Source organism: Colletotrichum spaethianum (genome assembly GCF_022836535.1).
Source record: "Colletotrichum spaethianum MAFF 239500 DNA, contig25, whole genome shotgun sequence".
In the NCBI taxonomy this organism is placed as follows: Eukaryota; Fungi; Ascomycota; class Sordariomycetes; order Glomerellales; family Glomerellaceae; genus Colletotrichum; species Colletotrichum spaethianum.
In genome coordinates this window covers 153701-173617 of record NW_026054795.1, presented here as the reverse complement: position 1 = coordinate 173617, position 19917 = coordinate 153701, and the positions used below count along the sequence as shown (strand labels likewise).

Below are 19917 nucleotides of genomic sequence, written 5' to 3'. Positions count from 1 at the left end.
CTAGGTTCTATATGCTTCAAACAACGTTTCGCCTTGGCGCTTGGTTTCCGAGTTTCGACATGGCCGTTGGTCTCTATGTGTCCTTAAGCTGGGGTCCAAGCCGGATTTATTGATTACTACGTATTATTTCTTGGACTAGCTGCCCATTACAAGCAGTGTAACAAAGTTTACCCTGTGCGGAAACAAGATTACAGTACGTATAACCCGATACGGTAGCACCTTTGACCTGTGCGCTAGATCCTACAGTACGATATCAATACCTATGGTACGAAGCACCCAACAGCGCGGTCACTTCAACTGACTTGCGGCTCGAGTCATGCTGACCAATGACGTGAATAATTTACAGAAGATGGCTTCGCCCAAGGCCCTCCAGAGACCTTGCGGAAAGCTCGATGCGGCCAGACATTGAAAAAGCCTGACTGCTGCGAGGTGAGCTTTCGAACGACACATATTGCGTTATTCAATTATGGCTCTCGATCAAGTTCCTCAAAACGCGAGGATTTAGGATGTACTAATGTTGTTTCCCCAAGTGTATATACGGTCGAATGGAACGGCTAAAGAGCCCGCAAAGCCTTTGCTCAAACCGTCAGCTATTCGCGATACGATGCGTATTGCTCCGATTTAGTGAAAGAAAAAGCGAAATCAAAATCGCTTGGCAAGGAGGTTGCTTCGGTTTCGGTAGCTGCTCGCACGCACAGCTAGGGTCACTTTCTACATCATTGTCCCTGTCATTTTCCCCTAAACTGTACACGAGGTGCAAAACGACATCCTAGTCCTGTCGGTAGCCACCTCAAAGTTCATCTATGAAACACACTTGTGCAAATCAGACAGACTTCTTCCATGCATGAACTCAGGCTATAAGTGCGTGCGGGCGCCTGTACGCGGAAAGTCGTGTAACCTAGCTGATTTTCTAACGAGTATTTCGGCATTGCAACTACATCGTACCATGTTATTGTGTCCATCACATGTGGCTCATTTCCCTCTTTTCTTTAAATAATCTTGTCCAGCTCAGCACCACTTCGAACTCAAAGACTGCTCATGGCTGTACATTCATATTTTCTTGTATTTAGTATGTTGCGTATGACCACGAAGAGGCAGTCCTGCCGTCAGTAGCCACCATGTCCAATCTGCAGCATCCAAAGGTTGACCTACACACCATCAATCTGGTATCGCAAATTGTCTCAGTTGCAATCGTCAGCTTGTTTATGTCGCTACGATTATGCGTCAAAACACTTATCGCACCGCCATTCTGCGTGGACGACTGTAAGCTATGGTGTCCCCGAGTACGCATTCATTAGTGCAACACTAACACCATCTAGGGGTAGCTGTATTGGCTTGGGTATGAGACTCATGTGCATTCGAATCTTGTAGTAACAGGCTACTGATACACCAAAAGATATTGTCTCTCGCCTTTAGCGCCACGGCACTTGTGAGTGAGTGATAACGCTTAGCTTAAGCAGATTCCTAGACTCACTGTCTACTGTCAAGTGCACTATTATGGTGGCGGCTTTCACGTCTACGAAATATCAGATGAAAATCTCGTTGGGTTCAAAAAGGTAAGTTATCAGATTTCTTTCATGAGAGCCGCTGATTGACCTTCTCCCTGGGGCTGTATGCCGACAGTCTTGTTTACGGTCCATGCGCCTACTCTACGAAGCTCGCCCTTCTTATGATTGTAAAAAAGGTTTTTAGGCCACACAAGCGAACAGTATTTGCGACGCACGCTGTCATTGCCTTCATGACGGCATACATTCTACCTGTTTTCATACTCAAGGCGCTTGTTTGCAATCCAGTTGCGGGGTTTTGGGATTTAACATTAGAAGCCACCTGCTTGAACCAGCGCGCAATCTTCGTTGCTGACACTGTCGTCAGCACCGTGACCGACTTGGCCGTTCTCTGTCTACCCATCCCGCCACATGGACACTAAAGATGTCGCGGGTCAAGCGTTTAAAGGTCATCATTATGCTCAGTGCTGGAGGCATTGCCACAGCAGCAAGCATTGTCCGCATGATTTTAGTACTTCAACTTGAAAACTCTAACGACGAATCGGCAGATTTCATCCAATTCAACCTTCTCGGGTATGTGACTCTATTTCCAAGTTTGTATGTAACTATGGAATCGTTCACTAAGCTAACCTCATCACTAGCACAGCTGAGGTCACTATAGGTTTGATATGCTCATGTCTCCCTACTGTCAATGTTCTCTTCAAGCATTGTTTTGACCGTTCGGAAACCTTCAGTCCCAGTATTGGCAGTGGCGGAAATAGCTTCGCTCCTCACCAGATCGAAATTCTCGCCGGACACAAGGTTCAGGTCCAGAACTTGGTAGCAAATATAACCTAGACTGTATTCAATAGCTGTAGACTTTAGGTTCTTCGTGAAACGGAAGATTATATTGTCGCTACACAACGCTGAGCTGTGTCTCTCAAACGTGAAACACTTTGTACACGAGAATGACTGTCAATCTAGAACAATATCCGGTTCCCATACTAGGGTCGGGAAACAACTTAGTGACGTAAGGGCAACAACGTCTGAGGCCGTATCTACTAGCGTTTTCGTGGAGTCATAATCGGGATGCTAGGAAGTTCGAAGTGGGTAATAGCAAAAGAATGTTTTCTCAAACACAAACTTACCATTGATCTCAACTCACGAGCCCGTTTTACGATTATAACAGTCTGAAAATAAAACAATAAAACATAAGATCCCATAAAAAAAGCTCTTTGGCTTCCTTCAAGTCCCCAGCTGAGTTCATCTCCAAGCCCACGATTTGATTCCGGTTCTGCAGCGCCCAGCCTTGCTTAGCATACCATTCGTAGCGTCACCAAGCGTGATCTGTAGACACTAAGGGGACATCACGCAAACGGAGAGCGCTGGGAATTCGGTTAGGATCGTCTAGGTTCTAGATGGGCGAAAGGCACGAAGCAACAAGCGGCGACTACGGGCTGCGCAAAATCTCCCGCCGTGGCGGTATGATGCCATCGCCATCGGCTCATCATTTTTGTTGTTTCCTCTGGACGCTGTGATCGGTTTCCGCTGGTCGGTCGGTAACTGGACCAAGATCTTGGCCGTAGCCCCGCAGAGGTTGAGAGAACTTGTAATTCGGAGAATTTCTGCTTTGAAAGAATAAAAGAGAAAAAAACGGCAACGTCATGGCAGGTGCCGACTTGACAGGCTGGGAGGAGGGGTATAGTATATGTGGTTGCGGATGCTACACCTAGCTTAGATGGCGCTAGCGGCTATCTCAAGGATGAGGACATGGTTGCAGCTTATCGCGAACTATTATGAAGCTAAGAAAGGTGTGTCGACTTGACATGCATACCTTTGCAGAAAAGAGTCTTTCACACAGGATTCCTTGCCCTCAGTATGCTCCTCTCATTCATTGGAATGGTCCATCTAGTTGAATTAAGTTCAAGACTCTACTCGCTTCCATTGAATTGGCTTAGTCTGTGATATATAATCTGATGTCGCCAGCGATTATTTCCTCCAAAAACAACAGAAGGACAGTCTCGGCACCAGACCGGAAGATTGTTGTCGGATGATGCACCCTGTTTGGCGGAACGGATTCCAACCCTTTCCGAAAGGCTATGTTGTTCTTGGGAAATTTTTGTCAATTCGTGGTTTACTATCTCAGTCCTTTTCCTTCCTTGCCCATGAGTGCTCGTATTGGCGGCGTGCGCCATCTTTATCCCTGGAACATCATCGTTCGTCCTGTCGCAAGCGCACACAGAATGGTCCACAGGTGGGCACTGGTACCGTTGTGAACAGTTGATAATCCCGGCTTGTTGGCTATCATATTAAACCTAAACAGAAGCTGTTGTAGACATGTTAAAGACTACTGCTATAATGAAACAAGACCCAGCCTTGCGTGGATTCGGATGTTGCAACTAAAATTTCCAGCTAGAGCTCAGCTGCCCCTCATTTTCACCTCAGATTCTAGGTGAATGCAACCCCATATTCACAGGGAGGTCCAATCGAGGCTCGCATGCGAACCTTCAGACCCGGGGATCTTTCGTTACCCAGATTCCTGAGCAAATTCGGGCCCGACCCGGAAGGGTCACAAAGTCTGATCTATGAGAACCGACATTCACGAGCTTTCAGAGTGCGTCATCCACAATTATCAAGCGATATGTACCTTCGAAAGAGTCTCTGACTCAGGTCAAGTCATGTTGATGTCGCGTGTAATCATTCATGCAAACTAGCCAACGCCGTTCGTCAAAATCCACGACGCCTACACCCAAGACATCGCTCGCGAAAACAAATGCTCCCATCCCATCGCCCCTCTAGACCAGCGGCATACCTCAAGCAACACGCTTCTCGGTAATAGCCTCGCCAACGGGCCCTTTACAGACGAACCCCCGTTCACGCCACCGTACTCAAACACCTTCCGGCCGCGCACCCACGTCTCCCGCACCCGGCCCGCGAACTCGTGCCCTCCCATGGCGAGCACCGGTTCTTCCACCGTATGTCCCCAGACCGCAGCGTCCACGCGTCGGCGTCGTCAAAGACGCAGATATCGGCGTCCATGCCAACCTTGAGCGCGCCCTTGCGGTGCGCCAGACCGACTTGCTTTGCGGTCGCCTGACTGCACAACCGCACAATGTCCACGATGGACGGCGCCGCGGTCTCCTTGCCCTCGGCGGCGATGCGCGCCCTCGCCGCCGTGTACACAATCGGCAGCCCCAGGCCGACAGACGAGATGCCGCCCCACGCGGCGAAGAAGTCACCCCGCGAGCTGGCGTCCGCCACGGCCAGCGCCGCATCCTCGAGCGTCTTCTCGGCAATGATCTTGTCGACGCTCTCGCCGGGGATCGTCATGTCGACACCAGAGTCCGAATGGTGCATGTTGGGCGCGTCGGCGTCCTCGGCTGCGGGCGACGCCTCGAGGTGGCTCGGGAGCAGCTTCAGCTGTGGCGTGCAGGGGGAATGGTCCGAGACGATGGTCTTAATGCACGAGTCCGCGGCCACCAGCTCCTCCCACAGCCCGTCGCGGTTCGACCGCTCGCGGATGGGCGGGCAGCACTTGTGGCGCGTGTCACCGTCGGCGATGTCCTCCGAGGCGAAGCCGAGGTAGTGGAAGCACGTCTCAGCGGTGATGTTGATGCCCTTTTCCCGGGCTTCCTTGAGGAGGGGGATGGCCTGCGTGGCCGAGAGGTGGACGATGTGCAGGTGGAGGTCCGGCGCGAGGTGCGCGAGCGATAGAATCTCCTCGACGGCGTACGTCTCAAAGGACGGCGGGCGGGACTCGAGAAAGGTCTGGTAGGAGTTGAGCTCGCCGGTTGGGGCGAGGGGCGGCTCGGACTGCTGGACGGCGTCGCCTACCGAGTCGGCGATGGGCGGGATCATCTCGGCGTGGAACATAAGCGTGGTGGGCGTGCCGTTGAGCTTCTCCATGGCCAGGGCCACGTCTTGCGAGGAGACGGCGGGGAATTCATCGACCTGTGGGGGTGTCTGTCAGTAAACGTTTGGGGATTCCTGGAAGCCTCGCTGGGCGTGTCACTTACACCCGACTCGATGAGGAAGCCCTTGAAGCCTCTCACACCGGCCTCAACAAGAGGCAACAGGTCATCTGCGTTTCCGGGAATCACTCCGCCGTAGAAACCAACGTCGACCCAGCACTGGCCTTGACTCGCCGAGAGCTTCTCCCTGAACCCGGCCACTGTCGTGGTGGGCGGGATGGCGTTGAGGGGCATGTCAACAACGGTCGTCACGCCACCAGAGGCAGCGGCCCTTGTGCCGGTCCAAAAGCCTTCCCATTCCGTGCGTCCGGGCTCGTTGAGGTGGACGTGGGCATCGACGAGGCCGGGGAGCAGGAGCTTGGAGCCGTAGTCGATGTAGATCGTCGAGGCAGGGAAAGAAGTCCTGGGGAGGACGGCGGGAACGATATTCACAATCTTGCCGGTGTCGGGAGAGACTGTTATCGTGGCGGGGGTGAGGACGAGGTCATCTTCAGCAGCGGTGAGGACGGCACGCGTTGAGACGAGGACCACAAGGGGCGTCGTGGTGGCTTGGGTGACAGTCATGATGAAGAGAGCTGGGAGGGTTGGTGATAAGCTCGTTTTGGAGCTTGGGAAGGTCCGATAAGGGAAATATAGTGATTCCTGGACAGCTTTCCCCGCGGAGCACGTTCTGCGAGAGCTTGTTGCTTCTTCTGGGGAAGGGGGAAGCTTATCTCGGTCGCGGGGTGGAGGGGTGGTGAGGTAGATAAGACCCGTTGATGTGGCTTGAGGTAGCGAGATGAGTGAGATGTGAGTCTTGGGTGTAAAGAATATTTCGGTTATGCAAGTGAAAGTAAGCGGTCTTGGGTAACCGAACGCCTACACTATGAGTTGAATGCAGATAGCTTCTTAGAAGCTGTAATAAGAATGACTATGGAACCACGAAGACAAGAGACAGTGAAAAAAGGAGGGAGTGCGAAGAGGAAAAAAAGAAGGGCTGCCGTCCGAATCCCATTCGAGAAGAAAGTCGTCTGTTGCTCGATCCACAGCCCACCTCGAGTCCAGACGGAGCTGGACGCCGGACGGGTCCCCAGACCAGCCATTCCCTTCCATCCGGTCTTCTGGGCTTCCATTTTCAGTTCCTGATAAGATAAACAACGTTCTCTGACAGGACAAAGGACAAAGGGCATGGCAAGGACCAGCCAGAAATGGCAAAGGGTCAGAAGGGATCAGCCACCGAGACCCTCCGTCCACGCCGCCAAGTCTCCTCCCTTCGTGTTGGTTTCCCATCTGCCATTACCCGGCAGCGTTTGTTGTCCATCCCACTTGCCCACCGTTCTGGCTGCACGGTGCTGTCGGCTTTGCGTTCAAGGCTGCCGTTATTGTGTGGGGTGCGTTATCAAGACCTTTCTATGATAAGGGGGAGGGGACCCTTAATGTCTTCGATGTCGTTATCAGCCGATACTGATTGGCTACTCATTCATCGGATGCAGCCGTTCCCCGATCTGGAGAGTCTTAGTCATCCGATGGGGGAACGAATCAAAGGTACGTGTCAGTGACGGAGAGAGTCGAGCCCACCACGGCCTTCATCGGCCGTTCTCGGGAAAGTCAGGGGCCCTTGTCCCTTTGCTCTAGTGTAACTTTTGGCCTTATCGCGGATCTGTGTGCTTATCGGCGCGGCTTTCTTCAGGCTCCGCTGCTGCTGTTGCATCAAAGGCGTCGTCTAAGCTTCACTTGGGAGTTTCGATCGAGTAATGATCGAGTAAAACATCGCTACTTCGGGGAGTCTGACCCGCCAATTTATGCGCCCCGTCGGATTTTAGTCTAGTTTTCCTCGTGCAGAATCTTCTGCCGGTGACGGCAGCACATGACAGCCGGGGGTTGATTTTGATCCTGGCCTCCCCAGTCTGTACTCCATGGCCCGTCACTTGCCGTTGGCGTGTAGTTCCTGTTACTCGATCGTTTCGCAATGAAGACAACGAAGAACCAGTATCGTCGGGTCATAAGATGGTCATAGACTGAAGGACGGACAAGATGGGCGAATGGAAAAGGCACATGCACTCTCCAATGTCGGCCGGCTCGGGTACAAGCCACCCGCAGTCCCAGGGCACCGAGTCATATCCAGCCGAGGATGTCTTCGCGTGTTCAGAAGTGCGACCTAGGCCCGATAACCGGCCTTCGCTTCTGTTTCTTTGCCGTCCTTCGGTCTTCAATCCATTTATCACGAATCGTTTCGGATTCCCCATCAACGGTGGGTTTGTGTGCTTCGTGCTTTGTCCTTCCGTTTCTTACCCGGCCACGGATCGGATGAGACATGGGCCGTATTCGTCTGTCCTCAACAAGTAAACGCCTCCAACATGCTGGAAGCTTGGGACTGGACTCCGATCAAGCTTCGCTGGTCCCTGACCGATCCCTGCGTCTCATCGTGCCGTTTCCTGCTGCCACGCTGCACGTATCCCAACGGAGCGACGTAACGAAAACCGCATCTCCACGGAGCTGGCCGCCGTCGCCCGCTGTCTAGGCCCCGTCCAGTTTACGACGGACTGCTGATCGGGATTTAAACTTTCCGCATGGCCGTGTTTCGATCGAGTAAAAGATTCCCATCTCGCCAATCAGACATGTAAGTCAGTTCTGCCAATTTTTTTGACGGCCTAGTGCAAGAACGCAAACACAATCAAGTTTGAAAGTTGCTCATTCTCTAACACCCGTCCCTCGTGCCGAACCCTGTGTAAAAAAAAAGAAAAAAAAGGGAAGCTGTGTGTGGTATTGAGCTAAAGGTTGTATCACCTCGACCTCGTTGAATCCCATTCGTCTACCCCCACGCCGCCGTCTAGTTGTATAATATCGTTACATGTACTCTGCAAAGAGCCCAGATGGTCTGTTATACAGTGTCGAATGCACATACCATAATGCGTGCATTCCAGGATTTTTGTTTTGTACAGGTATGGTGTGGTGGTAGCGGCCGGCCCTTGCGGCCAGTTCATTACTTTGTCCTCTTCAACGCCTTCACAGCCATTTCAACAAGCCCGTCCTTGGCCTCACTGTCAGGGAATTCGCTGATGGCTGCAATGGCCTTTTCTGAGTAATCCTGGGCTAGTGCCCTCGTCTGCTCAATGCCGTCGCTTTGGAGAACCAACTCGCGAGCCTGAAACCGCGTTAGTCATAACCTTCTTCTCCAAAAGTCGGAGCATGTCGCTACACGCGCGCTTACCCTTGCAACGTCGCCCTCCTGCTCAAACTTCCTGCCAACTAGGGCGCCCAGCTCCGGCGTCGTCTTCCACGCGAATAGCAGTGGGGCCGTCGCGAGACCCAGCTCCAGGTCGGCTCCGGCCGGCTTGCCCAGCTCCTTCTCGCTCCTTGTGTAGTCGAGCATGTCATCGACGAGCTGGAATGCAAGACCCAGGTTCTTGCCGTAGGCGTACGCTGCCTCGACCGAAGCAGCGTCCGAACCACCGAGGATTGCGGAAGCACGGCACGACTTGGAAATCAAGCTGGCCGTCTTCAGATACGTCTTTTGAAGGTAATAGGTCACTGTCTCCTCCGACCACACGGGTCTCCGCTCATCCTGCTCAGTGTTCTTGAGCTGCATGAACTCGCCCTCGACAAGGTTCGCGATGACTGTGGCGAGGAGCTCGATGACCTCGGCGTTTCTCAAGCGAGCCAGAGCTACGGATGCGCGGCCGAGGAGAAAGTCGCCCGCCAGAACGGCCATCTTGTTGCCGAACTCAAGGTTCGCCGAAGGGGATCCGCGGCGCGAAACGGAATGGTCGATGACATCGTCATGGAGCAGAGACGCCGTGTGGATCAGCTCGGTGATCTCGGCGAGACGACGCTGGGAAGGGAGGATATCAGAGTCGACCTCGGCTGGCTCGGGAGCAGCACTCGTAAGGGGCGAGCTTGGATTGACGTCAACGAGGATGTTGGGAGGAGATATCGCCGTGTCGACACCGCCAATAGCTTGGCCGGAGTGCAGTCGGGGGCCCTTTGGGCAGAGGGCGGTGGCTCTCGCCATAAGTAAGACGATGAGGGGCCGCATGTGTTTGCCCTCAGCCTGTGTGTAGTACTTGGCGACACGATCCAACGAAGGATGGCCGGAGCCCAGAAGCTTCCGAATGTTGCCCGTCAGGAACTTCATCTCCTTGGCCACCGTCCGCAGCGGATCGATGTGCATATCCCCTTTCGGGATGACGCGGTTGACAGCATTGGCGGCAATGTTCGATGCGACAGAGACGGCGGCACCCCAAGCAGAGGACCGTTTCGACGAAGAGTGGTACAGAGCACTAGTCAGAGGTAACCGGAGGTCGAGGGGGGCGGGTCGCCGACATTGCGCGCATCGGGAGGGAGAGGAGGAGAGGAGAGATCGTGACGTTATTGACGTGGTGCTGCGCAGCATGGCTGCTCCCGGACGGAGCTGCATGGCTCCGGTAGTGCTCCAAAGGGTATCAATGGAGTGCGGAAAGATTCGCCAGAGGGTCCGACAGCATCTGTATCGCGTAGACCTTGCTCGAGACCCGACGTTGTGGCAATTGACAGCTGTAGAGGGTGATGATAGTCGATGACTTTTTTATTTTTCCCTCTCCCACACCGAGAAATTCAACCAGAGAATGTCGGGTCCGATCTTTCCCTTCGCTGTGTCTTAGGTAAGGTACGTACCGCTGCCTATTGGTTTGCCGACCAGGAACAGATGGGCCGACGTGCGTATCTATTGGGGAAAAAGCGGGTCCCACAGCTTTTGGTACGCTGTAAGTGGTTGAATCCTGATGATGATCTGAGCTTTTGGGTGGGAGGGACACTGGACACCACGCCTGGAGCTGCTGAGCTTACCTGGTGGCATCGGTCGAATCGACATGCCAGACGAGGGACGAGCGCATTTCAATTACTCCGATCTGACAGTGGCATCTTCTTCTTTGTCTGCGACCAGCATCACCTCGAAATGTCCGCATGAGAGAAAGTGACAAAGTGAGAGAGCACATCAGCAGACATGGTACAACTCGCGATAACACCTTCCATCGCCGAAGGCCTGCAGAAGTTGGCTGAGGTGAGATCGAGCCGGGACAAGTCGGACGCATCCAAGACAGACACAGCAACGCACCAGGCATCGACGTCAGATGCATCGGCCCTTCCCGCAGCGACAGTTGAGGCAGAAGAGCGGACTCCCGAGAAGCTTGCTCTTGGGAACCCCATCACGCATGGCGAAATACTCGATCTATGGAAAGACCTGAAGAGCGAGGGCATTGACGGATTCAGCTTGGAAGGGCTGCTCCGAGGCGCTAGGGTGTACATTCCTCCGCCGCCTCCAAAACCAGAGCCTGTACGTCTTCAGCACCGCCCGCTCGTTGGATACCAATCCGCTGACAGTTCGCTTGTAGTCCGCCGAGTATAAGGCCTTGATGGCTCGCCTGCGACGCGAAGAAGAGGAGCGCACATACCAGCGCATGATGAAGCAGCCCTCTCGAATGGAAACCTTTTCTCAACAATTCCCCAACGCCGCGACGAGGGCTCACGCCTTTGCCGAAGTGAACCGACCCATGCGCGAATCGGACAACGGTGATGACGAGGTGACGCTTGGCGATGTGCAGAAGCAGATGATGGTCATTCTCAACTTCCTCATCAGCGTCATCGGCGTCGCCGCGACGATATGGATTGCGGCGCGCTGGTGGAGCATCACTGCGCGCATCTTCCTGACCCTCGCTGGCTCCATCCTTGTCCTCGTTGCAGAGGTCGCCGTGTATTCGGGATACGTGTGGAGGATGACGGAGGCCAAGGCAAATCGTAATGAACCAGAAGAGATCAAGGAAGTGATGCAGACGTGGGTGCTGGGCGAGGACGGCAACGGCGACAAATCGGGAGAGAACAAGACAATGCTCCTCGATACGAAGACGCCGGATACAGACGAAGGGATACGACGACGATTGAAGGGTCTATCATAGTCTATGAACGAAATGTGACCAGTGTTACGAGTTTTGGTCGTGGGCTCTCGCGAGTGAATTCTCGTTGGTCGTATCGAAGCCTGTCACCGATATTGCGGCGGCGGCGGAGGATAGAATGGCCCACAGCAATCCGGCACGGGAGTCTCCGATCTCTGAAGGGTCGCGTTCGATGAACATTGGCCCTTGAAGAAAACCAAAATTCATTGTCGTGGGGGAAAGATAACACGTGATGGCGCGGGAAAATTTATGCTACGCGACTCGGACGCGTCTAGCTGCACGTCATCCGCGCGGCGCGCTTTTGTGGTGGGGCTCCGAGCGGAAGCTCCCCATCTACCATGTCGCGCCTCTCGACGAAAAGACGAGACACTTCCAGTCACACCCTCGGCCTTTTTTCGCACTTCTTTTCTCTGCCTCGATTATGATAGGTTTCAGTGTTTTTTAATCGCACGTTTTGAGCTGTTCTTCCCGTTAGAGTACCACCATTATCACCAGATACCCTCAATATCTCGTCTCGCGCCCTACAACATACGACCACGCGCGTCGCGTCACATCTGCATCTGTAGCCGACACCAACAGTTCAAGAACGCCACTCTCCGCCAATTCCTTTGCGGGAGGGATGGACCAGACAGAATGCGCAAAGCTGTATGTGATTTCAGTTGGTCCAGCACATGTCAGCAACTTGGCTAATTTCAGTACAGCTCTCCCACCCGACGCGACATTCAGAGACCAACGACTGACAAACGGTACGATCTTGTTCTCGCCACACATGCCACAACTCGGACTAACGTCGACCAGGCGCACTCTGCGGACATACAGTAAACGATCACGCCCAGCAGAAAATAATGCCAGTCCGGGGCTTCTGAAGAAGCGCAAAGTCGACGCGGAGCCAGCCACACGGACACCAGACCTCCCGAAGCTTCCTCCGACACAACACGCGCAGCCGTCGAGCAACATACCCAAGAGCTCGATTCTTAGTTACTTCAAGCCATGCCGGTCGAGTTCGGCCACAGAGTTCTCTGACCCGCTGTCCGATTCCGAGAAATTGGTCAACACCCCACCGTCATCACCACCAGTGTTCCGAAAGATCAAAGAGCCCCGTCGTTTAAGGCTGCGCCCCAGCACGCCCATACAGCCCTCATCGGACCCCGTGGAGAATGCGAAGGATAACGATGAAGGACATCGATGCGTTGATACACTTGGTACAAGGAGAGGTTTGGGGACAAGGACACGAAGGGGAAGCGGGAAAGAACTCAACGAACTTCGAGATAACGAGGGCACGAAAGCATCTACAGTCCCAAAGAAACCACTAGCACGGACGAAACCAGTCGTCACAGTCCAGACCACCATCAACCTCTCCTCAAAGCCCGCCTTCATGGAATGCAAGACGTGCCGCATCGTATACAACCCACTGCATCCCGCCGACGTCAAATACCACTCGCAGAGGCACGCGGCTTTCCTTCGAAGCAGGGTCAAGGCATAAAACATGGCACAACCAAACATAGGAATAATGACTCAATGATACCCCCTTTAGCTTAGAAACCAACAAAGTAATTTGCGTTTATCCCGTTCATCGCAGTAACCAGGCAATGTCAAATGACTAGACGACTAATAGTAACGACTGAAGGAAGAGAAAAGACTGAGAAGAAGCGAACGGCAATACTTGGTCCAACGTTTCAACCGTTCCACCCTGGCCCGCAATAACCGTCCATGGCTGCTTGCCATCACCAGCCCGCGTGCAACACGACTCAGGTTTGCTGTGGCACCGAGAGGCTGTACCTCAAATTCCCCTCGGATCCGACTGAGCCCAACTAGCCCAAAGCAGATTTGGACGTCTCATCCAATACGGGCAGCCAGGAATCGCGGCGCAGACACAGCAGCCTCCGTCTGGTAAAGGAAGTGCGCCGGCAAGATAAAGAGGGTGCCAAAGCACACTGCGTCGGTGGCGCCGCAGTACACCTCCGTCTTGGAGCTCGGGAAGTTGGGGATGCGACCCAGGTTCTGCAGGTTCTTGGTGTACCCGAACAGCACAACGCCCTTGATCTGGCTCTGGATCGTCGAGCTTAGCTCAGAGATGGACGACGCCATGACGGCTGTTCCTTGGCTGCCGGCATCCCATGTCAGCGATCGCTCGCACTCAAAAAGGGGGCAGTGACTGTTGGGCCTACCTGTATCCGCCGGCGACGACGGCCGAGTTGGGGCACTTTGTGTTGGCCAGGGTGAGCAGCCTTTTGGCCTCGTTGATGGCGGCACGGCTGGTCCCCTCGGGGAGGAAGTTGGACGCCAGGTCCGCGCTGTATGGGCCGCCGACGCCTTGTACCCAGACCTGGGCGGCGCCATACCGGCTCTCCAGGGCGTCTGCCACAGTCGGGCCTGCGCTAATTCCCTAAGTTACACAAGAGTCAGACTTCAGACTCAAAACTCGGGCCTGCGAGGCCACGACAGCGTCCACGATGGTGTGCCAACGTTTGTCTCGCTTACCATGTTACCGGGCTCCGTGGAGGCGCGGGCAAAGATGTAGATGACCTTGGGGCAGGCCGAACTGCTGCCAGACTCGAGCTCGTTACGGGTCGAGCTGGTCTGGCGGACCTCGAGGTCGGTGGCGCCAGCGTTTACGACGGCGACTTCGACAGGGGCCGCGGCGGCAAGGGTAACAGCGAGGGAGAGAATGGCGAAGAACTTCATTTTGGTAATGATTTGTGGTGGTTTACTGGTCCCTAGGGTACTCGAGAGAAGAAGCGGTTCAGGGGGATGTCTGGACTTGAAGCGAAAGAGTGATGGAGTCAGCTCTGAGCGACGAAGGTTTGAGGCTTTTGAACACGATGTCAATAGTCGGTTTTCGGGGTGATTCAGGAGCTATTTATGTTCTCTGAGGTCGTCTAGTCCATCTACACAAACTATGCTTCACTGTGCGTATGCTCGTTTGCCATTTTCCGCGTCTAGTCTATCTCTCGCCCACTCAAAATCGATCAAACATAACTCAGTAGCTACCCAAATCCCATCGCGCTCTCAGGCAGGTAGTAAGATTCATCCGCCAGTCGCATTTAGAAGCCATCCACAACCTTGGTGGTTCAGAGATGGTGAGCTCAACGTTCCAAGGAAAAACTGAGCCACGTGAGGATCGCCGTTTCGCGACAGGACATCGAATTGGGAATGGTCGGAGGAGCCTCCGCAACTTCTTTGGTTGCAGCCAACACAAAAGCCTCGGGACAAGACTTGTCAACAACGCCAGGGCAGTGTGTAAGAATGAGGGGCATGTGCTGCTTACGACCACCTTGGGTCTCTCGTCTCAACATTTTTCATGTAAGTGTAGCTCAACTCCATGTCTCATCTAACATGACCTCCGGACGTCCTGGGGAGAATTTCCGACATTACGAAACTTCATGGCCTCATTGGACCCTGATGGATGGTACTCATCTAGCAGATGTCGCGGAACCTGATACCACTGCAGATCGATAGGTCTTAGGATCATGCGCAACGGAGACTCGGCCGGCAGAGAGCTGCAACCCCCGCATCTGCCCCGCAAGCTGTAGATATTGGATGCCTCGGCTTAGAGGGGAAAGGAGGCCCGGCTAAGTCGTTTTGGGAGCTTCATACATACGAAACCAATCAGACATTGTTGTCTTCAAGCCCGCGAGCGCAGAAACTTGTACGTTGGGTGGTTATCCGGTAATGCCAAGACTGAAGACGTAGCAAGGTAAGCAGCCGTTGTGATGCAGTTCAAATGCCGCCCCTACGTGAGTGGGTCATCTGGGGAAGAAGACGCTCAACTCGGCCCTGCGTTGCATTGCAGAGTGTTTGGAAGGGACGAGCTATACCCTGTTGTGGAAACGTTGCGAGTTGAGCCGATTCTCGTATCCTCACTGGGCAACGGCTTGATCTGGGTCAAAGACCTTGCAGCAGCATTAGCAGAATGAGGCAGGCCCGCTAACCGACTAGCGAGTGACTGAGTTACTTCCAATGTTGTTATGAATGTCACTATCATATCAAGTCTTATGTTGACATGCTTTTCGCGATCGATCCAGCCTTGATATGCACGTTGTGTTTTGAATCGTCTTGGATGTACACAATAACAGCGTTAAGGAAGGGAGTTGCCGGCATTAAAGTCTAAACTAAGGCTTGTACAGTGGGCAAGAACAAAAAGTTGCATCCTGTCTACGTGGTCCGCCCTGGGTTCATCTGATCATTTATCACGAAATTTCCTCCCTAACCCTGGTCTTTGGAGCTAAACATCTCGACCTGTGTTTTGGGGAAAGGGGGCGAGCAGAAAACAAGCTAGTTTCTACTACTAGGTTGGTTACTAGTGCTACCAAAGGGTGCACAACTGTTGCCCTTGGATAATGTTCTACCGCACTTCTGTACGAATGGGCCTTCTCGGGATTGTTGTCTTACTTCAGTCTCAAGTTGGTGTTTGTTGCCGGCGGCGAAATGCGCGAGGCTCGCAAAAAAATAATTCATTACAAGCCCGCGCTTCTTGTACCGACTAGTCGTCCTCTATCTACTCGTTTCACTGGCGATCGGAGGTGTTTGCAATCCAAACTCTGGATATTCTACATCCGGGAGCAGGCAACGCTACGGTGTTGCCATTGGTCATCGCTATCAGAAGCGCGTATGTTGAAGGGCTGCCCTAAACTGTGGACGGCGAGATTCATTGACCTGAGAATAGACCCGTCGGAAGGCTAGATTAGTATAATCCAAGTGCTACAATTATTGTCAGCATTTTGAGCCAATTTTCTTCAGTGTCGCGCTAAGTAATTTGTGATCGTACCGCCCCAATGAACAGCAACAATCAAGATATTAATAGCGGCACTCAGTCATTACAGAATATAGTATTGTGGGCGCTAACAGGATCAAGTTAGGAAATATGCCACGTGGGCTCCAACAGAGCGGACGACTGTCAACTTTTTCTTCCAAAACGTCATGGCAATGTTGGTGGTGGCTGTCGATGATGTCTTTTCGGTTTTCCCGTTGACCGTGGCTCTACAAACAACAGTTCCACTGAACCACACTGCCTTCCATGGAGTTAGTCTTTTTTGAGTCGACGCCTTTGGCAAACTAGAAGCTTGGCGGTCCAGACTTTCCAGTTTCTCGGGAGCACCCAACGCCATCGGCATGGCCATACCCAGAACAGCATTTGGACAACGAAGATAATCAAAGAAAAGAGAAACCCATAGGCCCGCGTTTTATGGAATTGATCTACGGCGCGAGCCTAATTTGGCCGCATGCGACGAACACGTGGGTCTCACTCCGGAAGTAGCCTCGAACGTTTTAGCAGCACCGCCAGTGGAGTTGATGGGACCACTTTGCCATATTGGTTTGATAGGCCGTGCGGAATGTCTGAGCTCGCCTTTCGCAGCACAAAGACTCGATAGTTCCCCCAGTGGCGTCAAGGACATTGTTTATCGGCAAGGCCGGTGGTGGAAATTATCAAAGCTGTCGGGGGAGCAAGGTATAAGACAACATTGGAATGCCGCCAGAACCACCATCATCTCCAAGAGCATCATCAACTCTCTCATTCATTTGACCAATCTCTAGTGTCTCACATACGCCATTCCCATCAACCATGGGTAATCATCGCCAATCATTGTTCGCTCAAGTTCTCCTCTCCTCCACATTCTTTCTCGGAGCATTTGGCCTGCCGGCCTCAAATGCCGGCCCAAGTGTAACTATATCATCTGGCGTCATTATAGGCACCACAGCTCAGCCAGCAAGCCAAGCTGGATCAACAGGCTACGCCAATGCGTACTTGGGAGTTCCATTCGCCAAGTCGCCTCCGGAACGGTTCTCCCCACCCGAGTCAGCGCCTTCATGGTCAACTCCACTACCTGCCCAGGCATTTCGGCCAGCATGCATCCAGCAGTTCACTGATAGTGGAAACGCGCAAGTCTTGCAGAAGCAATACTTCGGCAACCCCACTGGACCTCTACCTGAAGAGAGTGAGGACTGCTTGTACCTGAACGTCTTCGCACCTCCCAGCGCATCATCTTCTAACAAGAAGGCTGTCATGTTCTGGCTATTTCCTGTTCGTAAAATGAATCCATATGACCTAGCAGCCCCACTGACTCATAAAGGGAAACTTGCAATTTGGAACCGCCAGTCTACCAATCTATGATGGAAGTTCACTTGCCATCGCTCAGGACGTGGTCGTTGTGACGATCAACTACCGAACGAACAGTAAGAATATCTCGTCTTCTACCCAATCGTCTATATGCTAACCATATCAGTTTTTGGGTTCTCCAACTCGCCCGAGGTTGCAACTGGGTCTCAAAACTCGGGTTACTTGGACCAGCGCTTCGCTCTGCAGTGGGTGCAAGACAACATCGTTAACTTCGGCGGAGACCCCTCGCGTGTAACCATTTTTGGCGAGTCCGCCGGGGTGAGTCTGTGAAGCAGCTTCTTGCGAGCCCGCCAAGCCCGCTGCCGTTCTCGGCTGCTATCATGCAATCGCAGCAATCCCTTCTCATAGGCTCCGGATCGGACAGCTATAAGAAAGTTTTGCAGCAGTTCAAGTGCCAGAGCGAGTCTTCACCCATTGCATGCCTGCGAAAGGTACCAGCTGCAGATATCAAAGCGTATATCGAATCGGCAGCGCTGGTGTTCCCTCCAGTCAACGGCGATGGTACCTCGGTCAGTGATGTTCGGGGTAGTATCACTTCCAAGAAGTGGCCCAAGATTCCCGTTTTGATTGGGACTACACTCAACGAAGCTCGTGTCTTCCTTGCCGTTGAGACCGCAGGGGATGGGACTTCTGCCATGGACGCTACGATGTCCAAGATTGGAGTCACCTCAACTAACACCAAGAACTCGATCCTTGCTCAATACTCTGCGAAAGGCATGACCGATATGTATGCTGTGGCTGACAGGTATGAAACCAAAGGAACCTAAGCGACTACAGCGAGCTGACTGTCTTACAGAATCTTTACTGATGCGATCTTTACTTGCACGACTTCCACGCTGTCCAGTTTCCTTGCTTCGAACGGCTACACTGCCTACCGGTACCGCTACGATGCTTCATTCCCCTCTACCAGCATCTTCGCCAACTCTGGCGCGTACCACACGAGCGAAATACCCTCAGTCTTCGGCACGTACCCTGAGTACAACAAGTTCGGCTCCGCAACCCAGCAGCAGATCAAACTTAGCTCTTACATGCAGGGCGTCTGGGGTGGCTTTGCGAAGAAGCCTACCGGCGGTGTTGGATGGCCGAAGGTTGGAGGAGCTCTTGGCTTCGAGCTAGGTCTTTTGGGCGCAAGTGGATCCAGCGGTGTATCAGTAGTAGCGTCGCTTACGGCTGATTATCCTTGCCTTGCTTACTCGGCCCTCACAGACATGGCTGGGCTGTCATATTAGTTTCAAATTCTTTGAGCTCAGGGCATTTGTGGTATGTATAGGTGAAAAAAGTAGAGATACCCGCGAGTACACGATAGTGATACAACATTTGTGCGTTTACTGGTGTGAGAATCTGACTTGAGATGAGCTGTGAAGTTCATACAGTGCCATCTTGCACTCAACCGTAAAGCTTTCATCTGTCAATGTATCACCTGTCATTGCTGAGAGCTTGCTATACGCAGTAGGTACATTAGGTTGAGATTGGCATGTATTGTCTGAGTGGAATCCTACGCGAGGCCGCTTATAAAGGGTCGTTGACAAAGCCGGGCGAGGTTGCGTGGAAAGCAATGGCGGTCTATCTAGGCTGGATCGCCTTCCACCACGAGTGTATTGTGACACCTGTTGACAGACGTGTGGCATTGTTTTATCTAAACGACTTCTCGGGATTCTTACTCGGAGATGAGTTTGAGCCAGGAGGGCTCAATGAATATTACCCAGTTTCGACCCAGAACGCTTCAACATCAGTGCACGGTATCGCATGTGCCCTATTGGTAGCAAGCATTCAGAGTGCCTCTGCTGTCCCTATTATAGTCCATATTATACCTACAATGAAATAATTATTTATAGCCCGCATATTTCAAGCAACAAGCTTCGTTGATAAAACTAGCTGATCTCCCATTTTTCTGACAGACTTAGCTGCGCATACCTGCTACATGCTTACATAGTCCTACTGACTCCTGGAAACCAGCGCAGTCCTTGGTTCAATTTCAAGGCCATTGCAGCAAATGTTTGATGTCATCATTATCGGCCCCTGTCTCTCGGCTGAGAAGCATGTAGCACCGACTACGCAATTTGTATCAAATTCGAAAGGCGGCCAATGGCCTTGTATGCAAACCGTGCCAAGTCGGTAAATGTTAACGCAGAGCGGCCATAATGGACTTCGCCAGCGAGATTCCGTACGTGTTTAAATACAAAGGAGACGATAACATGTGAACTGAGCCGGAGTATCCGTAGTTGCTTCGCTGATCGAACGAATGGATTTGTCTTAGAAGCCGCGTCTGTGTTTATCAATCTCTGCGTTTAGTGCAGCGTTGAGTCATCACCGAGCCTAGTGTTAGTCTTGAACATTAGCGCCGAAGGTAGGCTTCAGACAGTGCATCCAAGTCCGGTCCGGGCCCCGACTCTGATTTCGCAAGTTATGCAAAGCCTCCGGTTGACCGCTATCCCGAA

General features: G+C 52.8%; 7 protein-coding genes across 7 annotated transcripts; 3 read left to right on the top strand and 4 right to left on the bottom strand.

Annotated features, from left to right (window-relative positions):
* Positions 1-1929: 1929 nt before the first annotated feature.
* Positions 1930-2342, top strand: ColSpa_08911 (uncharacterized protein; the record flags this gene model as incomplete). The annotated part of the gene is made up of 2 exons (XM_049275123.1): positions 1930-2078; positions 2246-2342. The coding sequence occupies 2 exons, from the start codon at positions 1930-1932 to the stop codon at positions 2340-2342; spliced, it is 246 nt and encodes an 81-aa protein (XP_049131080.1).
* Positions 2343-4358: 2016 nt separating this feature from the next.
* ColSpa_08910 (allantoinase) lies at positions 4359-6019 on the bottom strand (the record flags this gene model as incomplete). The annotated part of the gene is made up of 2 exons (XM_049275122.1): positions 4359-5435; positions 5501-6019. The coding sequence occupies 2 exons, from the start codon at positions 6017-6019 to the stop codon at positions 4359-4361; spliced, it is 1596 nt and encodes a 531-aa protein (XP_049131079.1).
* Positions 6020-8417: 2398 nt separating this feature from the next.
* Positions 8418-9851, bottom strand: ColSpa_08909 (putative histidine kinase 3; the record flags this gene model as incomplete). Its single annotated transcript, XM_049275121.1, has 2 exons — positions 8418-8579; positions 8646-9851. 2 exons carry the CDS (start codon positions 9849-9851, stop codon positions 8418-8420), a joined length of 1368 nt encoding a protein of 455 aa, XP_049131078.1.
* A 564-nt stretch (positions 9852-10415) lies between these two features.
* ColSpa_08908 (uncharacterized protein) lies at positions 10416-11364 on the top strand (the record flags this gene model as incomplete). Its single annotated transcript, XM_049275120.1, has 2 exons — positions 10416-10745; positions 10804-11364. The coding sequence occupies 2 exons, from the start codon at positions 10416-10418 to the stop codon at positions 11362-11364; spliced, it is 891 nt and encodes a 296-aa protein (XP_049131077.1).
* Positions 11365-13197: 1833 nt separating this feature from the next.
* On the bottom strand, positions 13198-13449 carry ColSpa_08907 (cutinase 1; the record flags this gene model as incomplete). Its single annotated transcript, XM_049275119.1, has 1 exon — positions 13198-13449. One exon carries the CDS (start codon positions 13447-13449, stop codon positions 13198-13200), a length of 252 nt encoding a protein of 83 aa, XP_049131076.1.
* Positions 13450-13525: 76 nt separating this feature from the next.
* Positions 13526-14291, bottom strand: ColSpa_08906 (cutinase; the record flags this gene model as incomplete). The annotated part of the gene is made up of 3 exons (XM_049275118.1): positions 13526-13747; positions 13843-13903; positions 14260-14291. 3 exons carry the CDS (start codon positions 14289-14291, stop codon positions 13526-13528), a joined length of 315 nt encoding a protein of 104 aa, XP_049131075.1.
* A 2633-nt stretch (positions 14292-16924) lies between these two features.
* Positions 16925-18708, top strand: ColSpa_08905 (cocaine esterase; the record flags this gene model as incomplete). The annotated part of the gene is given in 5 exon segments (XM_049275117.1): positions 16925-17383; positions 17433-17535; positions 17586-17737; positions 17755-18206; positions 18324-18708. The coding sequence occupies 5 exon segments, from the start codon at positions 16925-16927 to the stop codon at positions 18706-18708; spliced, it is 1551 nt and encodes a 516-aa protein (XP_049131074.1).
* Positions 18709-19917: the final 1209 nt, after the last annotated feature.